General features: G+C 49.9%; 1 protein-coding gene across 1 annotated transcript; it reads left to right on the top strand.

Annotated features, from left to right (window-relative positions):
- Nucleotides 1-232: 232 nt before the first annotated feature.
- LOC110519674 (transmembrane protein 41A-B) lies at nucleotides 233-15,601 on the top strand. The gene is made up of 5 exons (XM_036981983.1): nucleotides 233-568; nucleotides 5,749-5,899; nucleotides 11,011-11,172; nucleotides 14,021-14,159; nucleotides 14,840-15,601. Exons 1-5 carry the CDS (start codon nucleotides 405-407, stop codon nucleotides 15,082-15,084), a joined length of 861 nt encoding a protein of 286 aa, XP_036837878.1. The 5' UTR covers nucleotides 233-404; the 3' UTR covers nucleotides 15,085-15,601.
- Nucleotides 15,602-19,368: the final 3,767 nt, after the last annotated feature.

Here is a 19,368-nt window from a genome sequence, read left to right on the forward strand (position 1 = left end):
AGAAACCAGATAATACCTTCATCAATGTCTGTTGTAGTGCAGAGAAACCAGATAATACCTTCATCAATGTCTGTTGTAGTGCAGAGAAACCAGATAATACCTTCATCAATGTCTGTTGTAGTGCAGAGAAACAAGCTTGTTGCCCAAAAACATATTTTGGTGTAAGGAGAGCCAACTGTAGTTCATAACATCAAGGTCCAGACAGTGATCCTCAATACTCTAGTCAAGGTACTTGACCACCAGAGAACACGCGGCTGCCCTCTAGTGAAGACATCGTTGAAAGCATTCCAGGACCACAGGGCAACTGTCAGAAGTTATTCTGTGACGTTCACTTCTCAACACCGACACCGGGAGTCGGTCACCGAACAAGCCTTTCTGATAGGAAGTCGGTGTAGCGCGTAGCAATGGGCTCCATTTCGGGTTTATTGTCTGTGGTAGGAGCGGCAACGTTATACCTCTATCTCCTGTCCACTTTCCTGCCGCCCGGACCGCAACATCTTCACCGGCGACACGCGGTGGAGTTAAACAACGAGAGCGCAGAGGGGGACGTGGAAGTTGTAGAGTACAGGTAGCCAGCCTCAACAGATCTATAGCTACAATTTGCCAGATGTCGCAATACTTTCTTTTGTTTTGTTTTGCTATTAGCATAATAATTATAGGCTACAGCAGCTGCCTGCTTGTACAATGGCACATTCTAGGACATGTTTACGTATACAACTTTGCAAATAAGTCAATATATAGCCACTTCCACAGTGTTTTAACAGGGGTAATAATAGCATAGTGACATCACCATTTATGTAATAGATCAGTCCCAGAGTGGTTATCTGTTGTAGGATTATGATGTTGATAAGTGTATTGACAGACGGCGCAGAGTCCATGGAGGTGCTGTCATAATCACTGCGTTTGGCAGCATCTCATTTCCCTCAGACGATCGCACGACTTTTAAGTTATGAAAATGGCATCATCAAACACCTGACTTGTCAGTGTAGGCTAATTCAGAGGAAATGTCACAGCTGGTTGCTGTTCTCTCAAAGTATTTGTCCTTTGCCTGATGGTGTTGTGTGACAGGTGATTATATCACAGTAGTTCCTGTTTTCAGATTATGTTCCTATAGGCCTACTCTAAACCCCTGTGTGTCTCATCCAGACCCACCTTCTCTCCTATGTTTATGGTTTCTGCCCCAGTGGAGATCTGGCCACGGCCTCTCTTGGTTGGCTTAGGTTCACTTGGCCTGAAATACTGTCCTCCTCAGTCTGATGAGTATGAGAACATACAGCTCTGATCTAACCCTGGACAGGACACACTTGTCTTGGTTGGCGTGATGCCATCGTCCCATCATATTTCATCCTCCTTGATTATAAAGGAGTTTCACGACCCTGCCGGCATGTTTATCAAGCCTGGACACTTCTATTAGAGAACAGACATCCAGAGGTGGATGGACAGCCTGGACAGGAGGACACCACTGGGTCTCTAGGGTCTCCTGCCAGGTCCACCACCGGACGGTTCTGATGAGGTTCTACCCAGGACAATACATTGGACACGGTGTGCTGAGGGATACACACCGGACGGTTCTGATGAGGTGCTACCCAGGACAATACACTGGACACGGTGTGCTGAGGGATACACACCGGACGGTTCTGATGAGGTGCTACCCAGGACAATACACTGGACACGGTGTGCTGAGGGAAACATACCGGAAGGTTCTGATGAGGTTCTACCCAGGACAATACACTGGACACGGTGTGCTGAGGGAAACATACCGGAAGGTCCTGATGAGGTGCTACCCAGGACAATACACTGGACACGGTGTGCTGAGAGATACACACCGGAAGGTTCTGATGAGGTGCTACCCAGGACAATACACTGGACACGGTGTGCTGAGGGATACACACCGGACGGTTCTGATGAGGTGCTACCCAGGACGATACACTGGACACGGTGTGCTGAGGGATACACACCGGACGGTTCTGATGAGGTGCTACCCAGGACAATACACTGGACACGGTGTGCTGAGGGAAACATACCGGAAGGTTCTGATGAGGTTCTACCCAGGACAATACACTGGACACGGTGTGCTGAGGGAAACATACCGGAAGGTTCTGATGAGGTGCTACCCAGGACAATACACTGGACACGGTGTGCTGAGGGAAACATACCGGAAGGTCCTGATGAGGTGCTACCCAGGACCATACACTGGACACGGTGTGCTGAGGGATACACACCGGACGGTTCTGATGAGGTGCTACCCAGGACAATACACTGGACATGGTGTGCTGAGGGATACACACCGGAAGGTCCTGATGAGGTGCTACCCAGGACCATACACTGGACACGGTGTGCTGAGGGATACACACCGGACGGTTCTGATGAGGTTCTACCCAGGACAATACACTGGACACGGTGTGCTGAGGGAAACATACCGGAAGGTTCTGATGAGGTGCTACCCAGGACAATACACTGGACACGGTGTGCTGAGGGAAACATACCGGAAGGTCCTGATGAGGTGCTACCCAGGACCATACACTGGACACGGTGTGCTGAGGGATACACACCGGACGGTTCTGATGAGGTTCTACCCAGGACAATACACTGGACACGGTGTGCTGAGGGAAACATACCAGAAGGTTCTGATGAGGTTCTACCCAGGACAATACACTGGACACGGTGTGCTGAGGGAAACATACCGGAAGGTTCTGATGAGGTTCTACCCAGGACAATACACTGGACATGGTGTGCTGAGGGAAACATACCGGAAGGTCCTGATGAGGTGCTACCCAGGACCATACACTGGACACGATGTGCTGAGAGATACCATAGTGGCTTTGCCTTCCATTCATCCCATACAGCTCAACAATTAGATGTGATACCAGCAGCTCAGATTTCATGGTTTATGGTTCATTCTGTTTGCGTGTGTCTGTGTCACGGCTGAGGAGCCTGATACTTCCAGCATCGAAACTAGCAGAGGCAGAAATCCCAGAGCAAAAGCTGCTATTTCTGTCCCATATCCTGTTTCATACTCTCTCTCTCTCCGCCATCTGGAAACCTCTCCCTCTCATGCTGCGCACGGGCACCAGCCATGCCCTCTCCCTCTCATGCTGCACACGGGCACCAGCCATGCCCACTTTAGTCTGTGTTTGACCTGTCTATGATGTCAGATTAGGGTGTCCCCAGATTCCCCAGAGTCAAGTTTAGGCGAGTCATACACCAGCAGACTGGGGGCTGAGCATTATGTCTTCCCTATATGACTACAACTACGACTGTGTGTACTACGGCTGTCTGTACTATGGCTGTGTGTACTACGGCTGTCTGTACTATGTCTGTGTGTACTATAGCTGTCTGTACTATGGCTGTGTGTACTATAGCTGTCTGTACTATGGCTGTGTGTACTATAGCTGTCTGTACTATGGCTGTGTGTACTATAGCTGTCTGTACTACGGCTGTCTGTACTATTGCTGTGTGTACTACGGCTGTCTGTACTATGGCTGTGTGTACTATAGCTGTCTGTACGATGGCTGTGTGTACTATAGCTGTCTGTACTATGGCTGTGTGTACTATAGCTGTCTGTACTATGGCTGTGTGTACTATAGCTGTCTGTACTATGGCTGTGTGTACTATAGCTGTCTGTACTATGGCTGTGTGTACTATAGCTGTCTGTACTATGGCTGTGTGTACTATAGCTGTCTGTACTATGGCTGTCTGTACTATGGCTGTGTGTACTACAGCTGTCTGTACTATGGCTGTGTGTACTATAGCTGTCTGTACTATGGCTGTGTGTACTATAGCTGTCTGTACTATGGCTGTGTGTACTATAGCTGTCTGTACTATAGCTGTCTGTACTACGGCTGTGTGTACTACGGCTGTCTGTACTATGGCTGTGTGTACTATAGCTTTCTGTACTATGGCTGTGTGTACTATAGCTGTCTGTACTATGGCTGTGTGTACTATAGCTGTCTGTACTATGGCTGTGTGTACTATAACTGTCTGTACTATGGCTGTGTGTACTATAGCTGTCTGTACTATGGCTGTGTGTACTATAGCTGTCTGTACTATGGCTGTGTGTACTATAGCTGTCTGTACTATGGCTGTGTGTACTATAGCTGTCTGTACTATGGCTGTCTGTACTATGGCTGTATATACTTGTTGGAGGAAATTATAGTTGAAATGATTAATTATGCATACATTTAAATTAGAACCAGTTATTTTAATACTATTATGTTATGGTATGAAATGTATGGGTTCTTGGTTAAGCTGTTACTGAAAATGTAAGTAAAACAAATTAATTGTCTGTACCTTGTGGGTTTAAGGGAGGGGGATGGTATATATCTTTTCTGACAGATAAGAATGGTCTTTGATGTTCCATTAGTGGAGGAGAAGATGTCTTTTAGACAGATTGGAATGTTTGTTTTATGAGGGGAGTAGAAGAAGATCTCCAGACCTGAAGACACTGCGCTATTGTGTGGATCGGAGAGGGTGTGAGAAACTGATGTCATTTTATGTTCTCTCTTTAAAATGTAAGGTTCTTTGTATTTTTAGTCAGTACTCTCTTGAAATAAACACTGTTACCTGAGTTTAAGACTGGGGATCTGTCCATTCCTATAATAATAATATGGGTTTTACGATCCCATAGAATGCATTGACAGAGTAATTAATTCTGATTGGGAAATAATACAGAGGAATTAATTCTGATTGGGAAATAATACAGAGGAATTAATTCTGATTGGGAAATAATACAGAGGCATTTAGAATTCCACTAACAATACTACGGCTGTCTGTACTATGGCTGTATATACTACGGCTGTCTGTACTATGGCTGTATATACTACGGCTGTCTGTACTATGGCTGTATATACTACGGCTGTCTGTACTATGGCTGTATATACTACGGCTGTCTGTACTATGGCTGTATATATTACGGCTGTCTGTACTATGGCTGTATATACTACGGCTGTCTGTACTATGGCTGTATATACTACGGCTGTGTGTACTATGGCTGTATATACTACGGCTGTCTGTACTATGGCTGTATATACTACGGCTGTCTGTACTATGGCTGTATATACTACGGCTGTCTGTACTATGGCTGTATATACTACGGCTGTCTGTACTATGGCTGTATATACTACGGCTGTCTGTACTATGGCTGTATATACTACGGCTGTCTGTACTATGGCTGTATATACTACGGCTGTCTGTACTATGGCTGTATATACTACGGCTGTCTGTACTATGGCTGTATATACTACGGCTGTCTGTACTATGGCTGTATATACTACGGCTGTCTGTACTACGGCTGTCTATACTACGGCTGTCTGTACTACGGCTGTATAAACAGCCATAGTACACACAGCCGTAGTATGTCTGTACTGTGTGTACTATGGCTGGCTATAACCTATAACCCATTCCTATAACTTATAACCCCTTCCTATAACCCCTTCCTATGACCTATAACCCCTTCATATGACCTATAACCCCTTCCTATAACCTATAACCCCTTCCTATGACCTATAACCCCTTCCCATGACCTATAACCCCTTCCCATGACCTATAACCCCCTCCTATGACCTATAACCCCTTCCTATGGCCTTCGCCTGTGTTACCTTAAATGCTCTGTCCTCAATTCCCGTTTGAAAAAAAAATAACAAATTCCCCTGTTGCAAACAGTAACTAGGTGCCAATATTTCTGTCTAAATCTGACACTAGAACTAGGAACCATGTTATCTGATGTTGCTGGTGTTTGTTTCCCTCCAGACTGAAGTTCCCGTCGGACCTGGATGAGCTGAGGGAGCTGGCTGAGATGCTGCAGTTCTATAAGACAGAACACACAGGCTACGTGGTGCTGCTGTTCTGTAGTGCCTACATCTACAAACAGTCCTTCGCCATCCCTGGCTCCTCCTTCCTGGTGAGAGGGACTAACATTACACCCATCCATGGAACACACACTTTGTTTCCATGACCCTAAAGACCAGAACCTCCATCCATGGAACACACACTTTGTTTCCATGAACCTTTGACCCTAAGACCAGAACCTCCATCCATGGAACACACACTTTGTTTCCATGACCCTAAAGACCAGAACCTCCATCTATGGAACACACACTTTGTTTCCATGAACCTTTGACCCTAAGACCAGAACCTCCATCCATGGAACACACACTTTGTTTCCATGAACCTTTGACCCTAAAGACCAGAACCTCCATCTATGGAACACACACTTTGTTTCCATGAACCTTTGACCCTAAAGACCAGAACCTCCATCCATGGTCAGAACAGCCTCCTGACCCTCATCAGTAGGGGTGTAAAGTACTTAAGTAAAAATACTTTGAAGTAGTACTTCAGTCGTTTTTGGGGGTATCTGTACTTTACTATTTATATTTTTTGACAACTTTTACTTCACTACATTCCTAAAGAAAATGATGTACTTTTTACTCCATGCATTTTCCCTGACACCCAAAAGTACTAGTTATATTTTGAATGCTTAGCAGGACAGGAAAATGTTCCAATTCACACTTTTCCCTACTGCCTCTGATCTAGCGGACTCACTAAACACACATGCTTCATTTGTAAATAATGTCGGAGTGTTGGAGTGTGGGAGTGTTGGAGTGTGGGAGTGTTGGAGTGTGGGAGTGATGGAGTGTGGGAGTGATGGAGTGTGGGAGTGATGGAGTGTTGGAGTGAGGGAGTGTTGGAGTGAGGGAGTGATGGAGTGAGGGAGTGATGGAGTGAGGCAGTGATGGAGTGATGGAGTGATGGAGTGATGGAGTGAGGGAGTGATGGAGTGAGGGAGTGATGCAGTGTGGGAGTGATGGAGTGTTGGAGTGATGGAGTGTTGGAGTGAGGGAGTGATGGAGTGAGGGAGTGATGGAGTGAGGGAGTGATGGAGTGTGGGAGTGATGGAGTGTTGGAGTGATGGAGTGTGGGAGTGTGGGAGTGATGGAGTGTTGGAGTGAGGGAGTGATGGAGTGATGGAGTGTGGCAGTGATGGAGTGAGGGAGTGTTGGAGTGATGGAGTGAGGGAGTGATGGAGTGTTGGAGTGAGGGAGTGAGGGAGTGAGGGAGTGAGGGAGTGATGGAGTGAGGGAGTGATGGAGTGAGGGAGTGATGGAGTGTGGCAGTGATGGAGTGTTGGAGTGTGGGAGTGATGGAGTGTTGGAGTGATGGAGTGTGGGAGTGATGGAGTGTTGGAGTGAGGGAGTGATGGAGTGTGGGAGTGATGGAGTGTTGGAGTGATGGAGTGTGGGAGTGAGGGAGTGTTGGAGTGATGGAGTGAGGGAGTGATGGAGTGTGGGAGTGATGGAGTGTGGGAGTGATGGAGTGTGGGAGTGTGGCAGTGATGGAGTGATGGAGTGTGGGAGTGATGGAGTGTGGCAGTGATGGAGTGTTGGAGTGATGGAGTGTTGGAGTGATGGAGTGTTGGAGTGATGGAGTGATGGAGTGAGGGAGTGATGGAGTGTTGGAGTGATGGAGTGAGGGAGTGATGGAGTGAGGGAGTGATGGAGTGTTGGAGTGATGGAGTGAGGGAGTGATGGAGTGTGGCAGTGATGGAGTGATGGAATGAGGGAGTGATGGAGTGTTGGAGTGATGGAGTGAGGGAGTGATGGAGTGAGGGAGTGATGGAGTGTTGGAGTGATGGAGTGTTGGAGTGATGGAGTGAGGGAGTGATGGAGTGAGGGAGTGATGGAGTGTTGGAGTGATGGAGTGAGGGAGTGATGGAGTGTGGCAGTGATGGAGTGAGGGAGTGATGGAGTGTTGGAGTGATGGAGTGAGGGAGTGATGGAGTGAGGGAGTGATGGAGTGTTGGAGTGATGGAGTGTTGGAGTGATGGAGTGAGGGAGTGATGGAGTGTGGCAGTGATGGAGTGATGGAGTGAGGGAGTGATGGAGTGAGGGAGTGATGGAGTGTTGGAGTGATGGAGTGTGGCAGTGATGGAGTGTTGGAGTGATGGAGTGAGGGAGTGAGGGAGTGATGGAGTGTGGGAGTGATGGAGTGTTGGAGTGTGGGAGTGATGGAGTGTTGGAGTGATGGAGTGTGGGAGTGATGGAGTGTTGGAGTGATGGAGTGTGGGAGTGATGGAGTGTTGGAGTGAGGGAGTGTTGGAGTGAGGGAGTGAGGGAGTGATGGAGTGTGGGAGTGATGGAGTGTGGGAGTGATGGAGTGTGGGAGTGTGGGAGTGATGGAGTGTGGCAGTGATGGAGTGTTGGAGTGATGGAGTGTTGGAGTGATGGAGTGTTGGAGTGATGGAGTGATGGAGTGAGGGAGTGATGGAGTGTTGGAGTGATGGAGTGAGGGAGTGATGGAGTGAGGGAGTGATGGAGTGTTGGAGTGATGGAGTGAGGGAGTGATGGAGTGTGGCAGTGATGGAGTGAGGGAGTGATGGAGTGTTGGAGTGATGGAGTGAGGGAGTGATGGAGTGAGGGAGTGATGGAGTGTTGGAGTGAGGGAGTGATGGAGTGTGGCAGTGATGGAGTGATGGAGTGAGGGAGTGATGGAGTGAGGGAGTGATGGAGTGTTGGAGTGATGGAGTGTGGCAGTGATGGAGTGTTGGAGTGATGGAGTGAGGGAGTGAGGGAGTGATGGAGTGTGGGAGTGATGGAGTGTTGGAGTGTTGGAGTGTTGGAGTGATGGAGTGTTGGAGTGAGGGAGTGATGGAGTGTTGGAGTGAGGGAGTGATGGAGTGTTGGAGTGATGGAGTGATGGAGTGAGGGAGTGATGGAGTGTTGGAGTGATGGAGTGAGGGAGTGATGGAGTGAGGGAGTGATGGAGTGTTGGAGTGATGGAATGAGGGAGTGATGGAGTGTGGCAGTGATGGAGTGAGGGAGTGATGGAGTGTTGGAGTGATGGAGTGAGGGAGTGATGGAGTGAGGGAGTGATGGAGTGTTGGAGTGATGGAGTGTTGGAGTGATGGAGTGAGGGAGTGATGGAGTGTGGCAGTGATGGAGTGATGGAGTGAGGGAGTGATGGAGTGATGGAGTGATGGAGTGAGGGAGTGTTGGAGTGATGGAGTGTGGCAGTGATGGAGTGTTGGAGTGATGGAGTGAGGGAGTGAGGGAGTGATGGAGTGTGGGAGTGATGGAGTGTTGGAGTGTTGGAGTGATGGAGTGTTGGAGTGAGGGAGTGATGGAGTGTTGGAGTGAGGGAGTGATGGAGTGTTGGAGTGAGGGAGTGATGGAGTGAGGGAGTGTTAGAGTGAGGGAGTGATGGAGTGTTGGAGTGAGGGAGTGATGGAGTGTTGGAGTGTGGGAGTGTTGGAGTGAGGGAGTGTTAGAGTGAGGGAGTGTTGGAGTGAGGGAGTGTTAGAGTGAGGGAGTGATGGAGTGTTGGAGTGAGGGAGTGATGGAGTGTTGGAGTGAGGGAGTGATGGAGTGTTGGAGTGAGGGAGTGATGGAGTGAGGGAGTGATGGAGTGAGGGAGTGATGGAGTGTTGGAGTGTGGGAGTGTTGGAGTGAGGGAGTGTTAGAGTGAGGGAGTGTTGGAGTGTTGGAGTGTGGGAGTGTTGGAGTGAGGGAGTGTTAGAGTGAGGGAGTGATGGAGTGAGGGAGTGTTGGAGTGTTGGCGTGTGGGAGTGTTGGAGTGAGGGAGTGTTAGAGTGAGGGAGTGTTGGAGTGTTGGAGTGTTAGAGTGAGGGAGTGTTGGAGTGTTGGAGTGTTGGAGTGTTGGAGTGTTAGAGTGAGGGAGTGATGGAGTGTTGGAGTGAGGGAGTGTTAGAGTGAGGGAGTGTTGGAGTGTTGGAGTGAGGGAGTGTTAGAGTGAGGGAGTGTTGGAGTGTTGGAGTGTGGGAGTGTTAGAGTGAGGGAGTGTTGGAGTGTTGGAGTGTTAGAGTGAGGGAGTGTTGGAGTGAGGGAGTGTTAGAGTGAGGGAGTGTTGGAGTGTTGGAGTGTGGGAGTGTTAGAGTGAGGGAGTGTTGGAGTGTTGGAGTGTTAGAGTGAGGGAGTGATGGAGTGTTGGAGTGAGGGAGTGTTAGAGTGAGGGAGTGTTGGAGTGTTGGAGTGTGGGAGTGTTGGAGTGAGGGAGTGTTGGAGTGAGGGAGTGATGGAGTGTTGGAGTGTTGGAGTGAGGGAGTGTTAGAGTGTGGGAGTGATGGAGTGTTGGAGTGTGGGAGTGTTGGAGTGAGGGAGTGTTAGAGTGTGGGAGTGATGGAGTGATGGAGTGTTGGAGTGTTGGAGTGATGGAGTGTTGGAGTGATGGAGTGTTGGAGTGAGGGAGTGATGGAGTGTTGGAGTGTGGGAGTGTTGGAGTGAGGGAGTGTTAGAGTGAGGGAGTGTTGGAGTGAGGGAGTGTTGGAGTGAGGGAGTGTTGGAGTGAGGGAGTGTTGGAGTGAGGGAGTGATGGAGTGTTGGAGTGTTGGAGTGATGGAGTGTTGGAGTGATGGAGTGTTGGAGTGATGGAGTGTTGGAGTGAGGGAGTGTTGGAGTGAGGGAGTGTGGGAGTGTTGGAGTGAGGGAGTGAGGGAGTGTTGGAGTGTGGGAGTGTTGGAGTGATGGAGTGTTGGAGTGAGGGAGTGTTGGAGTGTTGGAGTGATGGAGTGTTGGAGTGAGGGAGTGTTGGAGTGTTGGAGTGAGGGAGTGTTGGAGTGTGGGAGTGTTGGAGTGAGGGAGTGTTAGAGTGAGGGAGTGTTGGAGTGTTGGAGTGAGGGAGTGTTGGAGTGTGGGAGTGTTGGAGTGAGGGAGTGTTAGAGTGAGGGAGTGTTGGAGTGATGGAGTGTGGGAGTGTTGGAGTGTGGAAGTGAGGGAGTGTTGGAGTGTGACCCTGGCTATCTGTAGATAAACAAACTAGAACAGTGTGTTGTTTGGTTTGCTTAATATAAGCATTTTGAAATAATCTATGTTTTCAGTTAACTTTTGGTACTTAAGTATATTTAAAAATCATATACTTTGACTTTTACTCCAGTAGTATTTTACTGGGTGTCTTTCACCTCAGTCATTTTCTATGAAGGTATCTTTACTTTTCCTCAAGTATGACAATTGGGTACTTTTCCCACCTCTGCTCACCATGCTCATCCCCTGTGCGTCGCAGAACATGCTGGCGGGGGCGCTGTTTGGTCCATGGCAGGGTCTGGTCCTGGCCTGTCTTCTGACCACCACCGGCTCTACCTTCTGTTACCTGCTCTCTGCTGCCTTCGGGAAGAGCTACGTCACACGCCTGTTCCCTGACAAGGTGGACATGCTGCAGAACAAGGTGTGACAGAGAGACAGAGTATGTTGTTCCACACCACAGTACCATGGGGTTGTTGGAGGAGGGTGTAGGACTGGGGGGGTACAGGACCCTTCCTTTGCCTCATGTCCTTTGATTACAATTCTAGACTAGAGGGGTGTGTGTGTGTGTGTGTGTGTCTCCTCTTACAGTGTCATTGGCTTACATATTAGGTTAGACAGGTGTAACAGATGACCAGTGAGGAGCAGAAGTCTGGTCTGATCACCAGTATAACAGATGACCAGTGATGAGCAGAAGACTGGTCTGATCACCAGTATAACAGATGACCAGTGAGGAGCAGAAGACTGGTCTGATCACCAGTATAACAGATGACCAGTGAGGAACAGAAGACTGGTCTGATCACCAGTATAACAGATGACCAGTGAGGAGCAGAAGACTGGTCTGATCACCAGTATAACATGACCAGTGAGGAGCAGAAGACTGGTCTGATCACCAGTATAACAGATGACCAGTGAGGAGCAGAAGACTGGTCTGATCACCAGTATAACAGATGACCAGTGAGGAGCAGAAGACTGGTCTGATCACCAGCATAACAGATGACCAGTGAGGAGCAGAAGACTGGTCTGATCACCAGTATAACAGATGACCAGTGAGGAGCAGAAGACTGGTCTGATCACCAGTATAACAGATGACCAGTGAGGAGCAGAAGACTGGTCTGATCACCAGTATAACAGATGACCAGTGAGGAGCAGAAGACTGGTCTGATCACCAGTATAACAGATGACCAGTGAGGAGCAGAAGACTGGTCTGATCACCAGTATAACAGATGACCAGTGAGGAGCAGAAGACTGGTCTGATCACCAGTATAACAGATGTGATCGTACTTCGTAACTCTCTTGGGTTTTTGGTTTGTAAAGAAAAGACTGTCCAGCCAGCGGTCCCAGTTGATTGGTGATTAATAGACACCAGGAAACACATGTTCAGGACAACAGTTTGTTGATCGCTGCAGATTTGTGAATCGTCTGTTGGCATGGAAATAACTGAATCAGAGCATGCTGGGTAACTCTCTCTTATAGAAAAGTGCATCCCAGGAAGCCACCAATATCTAACAGGTACTGTACACAAATATACACTGAGCTAAAATATAAACACAACATGTAAAGTGTCATGAGCTGAAATAAGATCCCAGACATTTTCCATATGCACAAAAAGCTTATTTTTCTCAAATGTTATACGCATATTTGTTTTATATCCCTGTTAGTGAGCATTTCTCCTTTGCCAAGATAATCCATCCACCTGACAGGTGTGGCAGATCAAGATGCCGATAAAACAGCATTATCATTACACAGGTGCACCTTGTGCTGGGGGACAATAAAAGGCCATAGAAGTATATCATGTATAAAATGCACTATTTCAGAATGTGACCTCTCCCTGTCTGCAAGCATGACCTATGACATAACACCTTATTGATATGTAAATTCAACCGACCAATAGGAATACATAAACAGTGGCAAGGGAAACATAACTAAGCGTGTTACACAGGGTAAGAATGCAGAATGCCATGTGTTCTTTTACAGTGTTGGGACTTTAGTAATATCCCTCCAATCATTCATTAATAAGTACATTTAAAATGACAGTTCTCTCTTCCTCTTTACCTCCTGCTCTCTCCATCTCCTCTTCTCTCCCACCCCCCCTCCTTCCCCCTCTACCTCATCCTTTCTCCCACCCCCTCTCTACCTCCTCCTCTCCCATGCCCTCTCCTTCCCACTCTACCTCCTCCTCTCTCCCATGCCCTCTCCTTCCCTCTCTACCTCCTCCTCTCCCATGTTTTCTCCTTCCCTCTCTACCTCCCTCTCCCATGCCATCTCCTTCCCTCTCTACCTCCTCCTCTCTCCCATGCCCTCTCCTTCCCTCTCTACCTCTCCTCTCCCACCCCCTCTCTCCCATGCCCTCTCCTTCCCTCTCTACCTCCTCCTCTCCCATGTTCTCCTTCTCTCTCTACCTCCTCCTCTCTCCCATGGCCTCTCCTTCCCTCTCTCCCATGCCCTCTCCTTCCCTCTCTACCTCTCCTCTCCCACCCCCTCTCTCCCATGCCCTCTCCTTCCCTCTCCCACCCCCTCTCTCCCATGCCCTCTCCTTCCCTCTCTCCCACCTCCTCTCCCATGCCGTCTCCCACCCTCTCTCCCATGCCCTCTCCTTCCCTCTCTCCCATGCCGTCTCCCACCCTCTCTCCCATGCCCTCTCCTTCCCTCTCTCCCACCCTCTCTCCCATGCCCTCTCCTTCCCTCTCTCCCATGCCGTCTCCCACCCTCTCTCCCATGCCGTCTCCCACCCTCTCTCCCATGGCCTCTCCTTCCCTATCTCCCATGCCCTCTCCTTCCCTCTCTCCCATGCCCTCTCCTTCCCTCTCTCCCTCCTCCTCTCCCACCCTCTCTCCCATGCCCTCTCCTTCCCTCTCTACCCCCTCTCTCCCATGCCCTCTCCTTCCCTCTCTCCCACCTCCTCTCTCCCTCCTCCTCTCCCCCCCTCTCTCCCATGCCCTCTCCTTCCCTCTCTACCTCCTCTCTCCCACCCTCTCTCCTTCCCTCTCTACCCCTCCTCTCCCATGCCCTCTCCTTCCCTCTCTACCCCTCCTCTCCCATGCCGTCTCCCTCCTCCTCTCCCATGGCCTCTCCTTCCCTCTCCTTCCCTCTCTCCCTCCTCCTCTCCTTCCCTCTCTCCCACCTCCTCTCTACCTCCTCCTCTCCCATGCCCTCTCCTTCCCTCTCTACCTCCTCCTCTCCCTCCCCCTCTCCCATGCCCTCTCCCACCCTCTCTCCCATGCCCTATCCCCCCCTCTCTCCCATGCCCTCTCCTTCCCTCTCTCTGTCAGGTGGAGGAGAACCGTAGCAGTCTGTTCTTCTTCCTCCTGTTCCTGCGGTTCTTCCCCATGACTCCTAACTGGTTCCTGAACGTCACGTCCCCCATCCTCAACATCCCTGTCTCCATGTTCTTCTTCTCCGTACTCATCGGTGAGAAGCAGAAGCAGCACAACACACATGACTATTATATAATACTACTGAGAATGACACGATACGTCATTTTGCTTAAGACGTGAAGACTTACATTAGCTCACTAAGTTAATGTCTAGGCTTTAGCTCAGAAGGCTAACACAGTCTCTCCCTTGTTACATTGAAGTACTGCTACAACAGATGTCATTAATTACCAGATCATGTCCACCTTAACTGTTCCGAACTCTCCCTCCTCCCATATCGCCTTTAGCTCAGTGGTCTAACACAGTCTCTCCTCTCCTTCCCCAGGTTTAGTGTTTATCTAGGAGGTCTAACTCAGTCCCTCCTCTCCTTCCCCAGGTCTAGTGTTCATCTAGGTCTAACTCAGTCTCTCCTCTCCTTCCCCAGGACTAGTGTTTATCTAGGAGGTCTAACTCAGTCCCTCCTCTCCTTCCCCAGGTCTAGTGTTCATCTAGGTCTAACTCAGTCTCTCCTCTCCTTCCCCAGGACTAGTGTTTATCTAGGAGGTCTAACTCAGTCTCTCCTCTCCTTCCCCAGGACTAGTGTTTATCTAGGAGGTCTAACCCAGTCTCTCCTTCCCCAGGTCTAGTGTTTATCTAGGAGGTCTAACTCAGTCTCTCCTCTCCTTCATCAGGTCTAGTGTTTATCTAGGAGGTCTAACTCAGTCTCTCCTTCATCAGGTCTGATCCCGTATAACTTCATCTGCGTGCGGACCGGCTCCATCCTGTCAGAGATCTCTTCCCTGGACGATATCTTCTCCTGGGGGACGCTGCTACAGCTGTTGGCCATCGCCTGTGTGGCCCTGCTTCCCGGAGCCCTTATCAAGCTCTACAGCCAGAACCACCTCCAACTGGACGGGCTGCAGCAGAATGGACGACACAGACAGAACCAGGGACAAGCAGCTGACGACAGAAAGAGGAGATGACCCTGCTGAAATACAGCCATGCTGGGTCTGATTGACCTTGACTGACCCCGCTGGACTGGATTGGCCTCCACCACTACAGCTTTACACAGAGGAGTTTATAGACTTGGTTTCAGGGGGAGAGAAACGTCTTAACTGCCACTATGCCGAGGATACTTAAAGGTCATGAACAGTCGTGTTTTTCATGAAATCTGATGATATTTGGATGAAACCAGATCAAAGTATGATGACCAAAGTATGAAAAAAATGAGTGTTTCTCCTACGTTGATCAAGGTTGGTCAGAAAGATACTGGTCCCCCATGTCAAACACTTCAGGATTATTACGGGAAAAGGGGTGACATCACCCTAACTCTCATTGTAATACACCAATGGTAACATGATATTCTCTTACCTCATTTAAATAAGTACCGCTTTGTAACCAACATCGGAGAAGGCGTGTTTGTGGAGGGGCGTGGTTTATACAGCTACTCTACTGGTGCCTGTAGGGTGTCATCAAATATAATTAAAAGTTTACACTATTCATCTATGGTAGAGATACTTATGTCTCGCCTTTCATCTGTTTGGTGTTACTGGTCTTCAAGCGTGGAACAAAATGGGGGGGGGGTAGTTGTCATTCAACACATTCGTCAGTGCTGCTGTGAACCCCTCCCAGCAGAGACATGCCAAATGATGCCATTTCAATGTTTGAGCTGATTTGTGTACCACCTGATTTGCCAGGGCTGATTTTACTGCAGGACTGCAGCCCAGGTTGACATCAGGGGTTTCAAAGAGCTGTCAGTCAAGGCCAGCTCATGAATATAAAGCTCCCTGCCCACTCTGCCTGTCTTTTCAAACTTCCTGATAGTTAGCCGGGAAGAAGAATAGACCTTTTCTTCAAATGTTGAGCATTTTAATCCCCAAAATATATCATGGGTGATATTTTAGTCAGTTAAAAGGCCATTTTACATGGGAATCTGAATGACTATTTGAGACGGATGCATTTTGAACTGTCTGTGACTGTGATCATGAGCACATATTCAGAAAATGTGCGAAGTTAAGGCTAATCATTTGTTTTTGTAAATTTACTATTGATTTTAAACCACAGGCCATACAGGGTAACAGTACTGTAGTGTAAACCTAGGCGATACAGGATAACAGTACTGTAGTGTAAACCACAGGCCATACAGGGTAACAGTACTGTAGTGTAAACCAGGCCATACAGGGTAACAGTTCTGTAGTGTAAACCAGGCCATACATGGTAACAGTACTGTAGTGTAAACCTAGGCGATACAGGATAACAGTACTGTAGTGTAAACCACAGGCCATACAGGGTAACAGTACTGTAGTGTAAACCTAGGCGATACAGGATAACAGTACTGTAGTGTAAACCACAGGCCATACAGGGTAATAGTACTGTAGTGTAAACAGGGCCATACAGGGTAACAGTACTGTGGTATAAACCACAGGCCATACAGGGTAACAGTACTGTAGTGTAAACAGGGCCATACAGGGTAACAGTACTGTAGTGTAAACCACAGGCCATACAGGGTAACAGTACTGTAGTGTAAACAGGGCCATACAGGGTAACAGTACTGTAGTGTAAACCAGATCTGCAAAGGAACATCATACACAGCGGGGTAACTTCCTGCTTAAAGTCACACCGCCGGGTCACTTCCTGCTTAAAGTCAGACTTCAACAACAACACAATTCCTATGTGAGGGGGAATTTAAACAAGAGCATCAGTGTTAAGTGCAAAAACTCACTAACCCTGCTTGTTAATACTCAAAGACATTTGTATCACATTGATAAAACCTCATCAGAGGACAACATACCAGATCATTTTTTTTTAACCTTTATTTAACTAGGCAAGTCAGTTAAGAACAAATTCTTATTTTTAATAACGGCCTGTGGCCTGTTCAGGGGCAGAACGACAGATTTGTACCTTGTCAGCTCGGGGATTTGAACTTGCAACCTTCCGGTTACTAGTCCAACGCTCTAACCACTAGGCTACCTGCTGGTTACTAGTCCAACGCTCTAACCACTAGGCTACCCTGCTGGTTACTAGTCTAATGCTCTAACCACTAGGCTACCTGCTGGTTAGTAGTCCAACGCTCTAACCACTAGGCTACCCTGCTGGTTAGTAGTCCAACGCTCTAACCACTAGGCTACCCTGCTGGTTACTAGTCCAACGCTCTAACCACTAGGCTACCTGCTGGTTAGTAGTCCAACGCTCTAACCACTAGGCTACCCTGCTGGTTAGTAGTCCAACTAGTCTAACGCTCTAACCACTAGGCTACCCTGCTGGTTACTAGTCCAACGCTCTAACCACTAGGCTACCCTGCTGGTTAGTAGTCCAACGCTCTAACCACTAGGCTACCCTGCCGCCCCTCCACTCTAACCACTAGGCTCCCCTGCTGCCTCTACACTCTAACCACTAGGCTACCCTGCCGCCTCTACACTCTAACCACTAGGCTACCCTGCCGCCCCTCCACTCTAACCACTAGGCTACCCTGCCGCCTCTACACTCTAACCACTAGGCTACCCTGCCGCCCCTCCACTCTAACCACTAGGCTCCCCTGCTGCCTCTACACTCTAACCACTAGGCTACCCTGCCGCCTCTACACTCTAACCACTAGGCTACCCTGCCGCCCCTCCACTCTAACCACTAGGCTACCCTGCCGCCCCTCCACTCTAACCACTAGGCTACCCTGCCGCCCCTCCACTCTAACCACTAGGCTACCCTGCCGCCCCTCCACTCTAACCACTAGGCTACCCTGCCGCCTCTACACTCTAACCACTAGGCTACCCTGCCGCCTCTACACTCTAACCACTAGGCTACCCTGCCGCCTCTACACTCTAACCACTAGGCTACCCTGCCGCCCCTCCACTCTAACCACTAGGCTACCCTGCCGCCCCTCCACTCTAACCACTAGGCTACCCTGCCGCCCCTCCACTCTAACCACTAGGCTACCCTGCCGCCCCTCCACTCTAACCACTAGGCTACCCTGCCGCCCCTCCACTCTAACCACTAGGCTACCCTGCCGCCTCTACACTCTAACCACTAGGCTACCCTGCCGCCCCTCCACTCTAACCACTAGGCTCCCCTGCCGCCTCTACACTCTAACCACTAGGCTACCCTGCCGCCCCTCCACTCTAACCACTAGGCTACCCTGCCGCCCCTCCACTCTAACCACTAGGCTACCCTGCCGCCCCTCCACTCTAACCACTAGGCTACCCTGCCGCCTCTACACTCTAACCACTAGGCTACCCTGCCGCCTCTACACTCTAACCACTAGGCTACCCTGCCGCCCCTCCACTCTAACCACTAGGCTACCCTGCCGCCCCTCCACTCTAACCACTAGGCTACCCTGCCGCCCCTCCACTCTAACCACTAGGCTACCCTGCCGCCTCTACACTCTAACCACTAGGCTACCCTGCCGCCCCTCCACTCTAACCACTAGGCTACCCTGCCGCCTCTACACTCTAACCACTAGGCTACCCTGCCGCCCCTCCACTCTAACCACTAGGCTACCCTGCCGCCTCTACACTCTAACCACTAGGCTACCCTGCCGCCCCTCCACTCTAACCACTAGACTACCCTGCCGGCCCTCCACTCTAACCACTAGGCTACCCTGCCGCCTCTACACTCTAACCACTAGGCTACCCTGCCGCCCCTCCACTCTAACCACTAGGCTACCCTGCCGCCCCTCCACTCTAACCACTAGACTACCCTGCCGGCCCTCCACTCTAACCACTAGGCTCCCCTGCTGCCTCTACACTCTAACCACTAGGCTACCCTGCCGCCCCTCCACTCTAACCACTAGGCTACCCTGCCGCCTCTACACTCTAACCACTAGGCTACCCTGCCGCCTCTACACTCTAACCACTAGGCTACCCTGCCGCCCCTCCACTCTAACCACTAGACTACCCTGCCGGCCCTCCACTCTAACCACTAGGCTACCCTGCCGCCTCTACACTCTAACCACTAGGCTACCCTGCCGCCCCTCCACTCTAACCACTAGGCTACCCTGCCGCCTCTACACTCTAACCACTAGGCTACCCTGCCACCTCTACACTCTTACCACTAGGCTACCCTGCCGCCTCTACACTCTAACCACTAGGCTACCCTGCCGCCCCTCCACTCTAACCACTAGGCTACCTGCCGCCCCTCCACTCTAACCACTAGGCTACCCTGCCGCCCCTCCACTCTAACCACTAGGCTACCCTGCCGGCCCTCCACTCTAACCACTAGGCTACCCTGCCGCCCCTCCACTCTAACCACTAGGCTACCCTGCCGCCCCTCCACTC

The sequence above is a fragment of the Oncorhynchus mykiss genome, chromosome 7 (assembly GCF_013265735.2).
Source record: "Oncorhynchus mykiss isolate Arlee chromosome 7, USDA_OmykA_1.1, whole genome shotgun sequence".
In the NCBI taxonomy this organism is placed as follows: domain Eukaryota; kingdom Metazoa; phylum Chordata; class Actinopteri; order Salmoniformes; family Salmonidae; genus Oncorhynchus; species Oncorhynchus mykiss.

Excerpts from the sequence above, each read along its gene's own strand:
- LOC110519674 (XM_036981983.1), top strand. The coding sequence starts at position 405 with ATGGGCTCCATTTCGGGTTTATTGTCTGTGGTAGGAGCGGCAACGTTA. Across the intron at positions 11,173-14,020 it reads TGGACATGCTGCAGAACAAG|GTGGAGGAGAACCGTAGCAG; the intron begins GTGTGACAGAGA and ends TCTCTCTGTCAG. Across the intron at positions 14,160-14,839 it reads CTTCTTCTCCGTACTCATCG|GTCTGATCCCGTATAACTTC; the intron begins GTGAGAAGCAGA and ends CTCCTTCATCAG.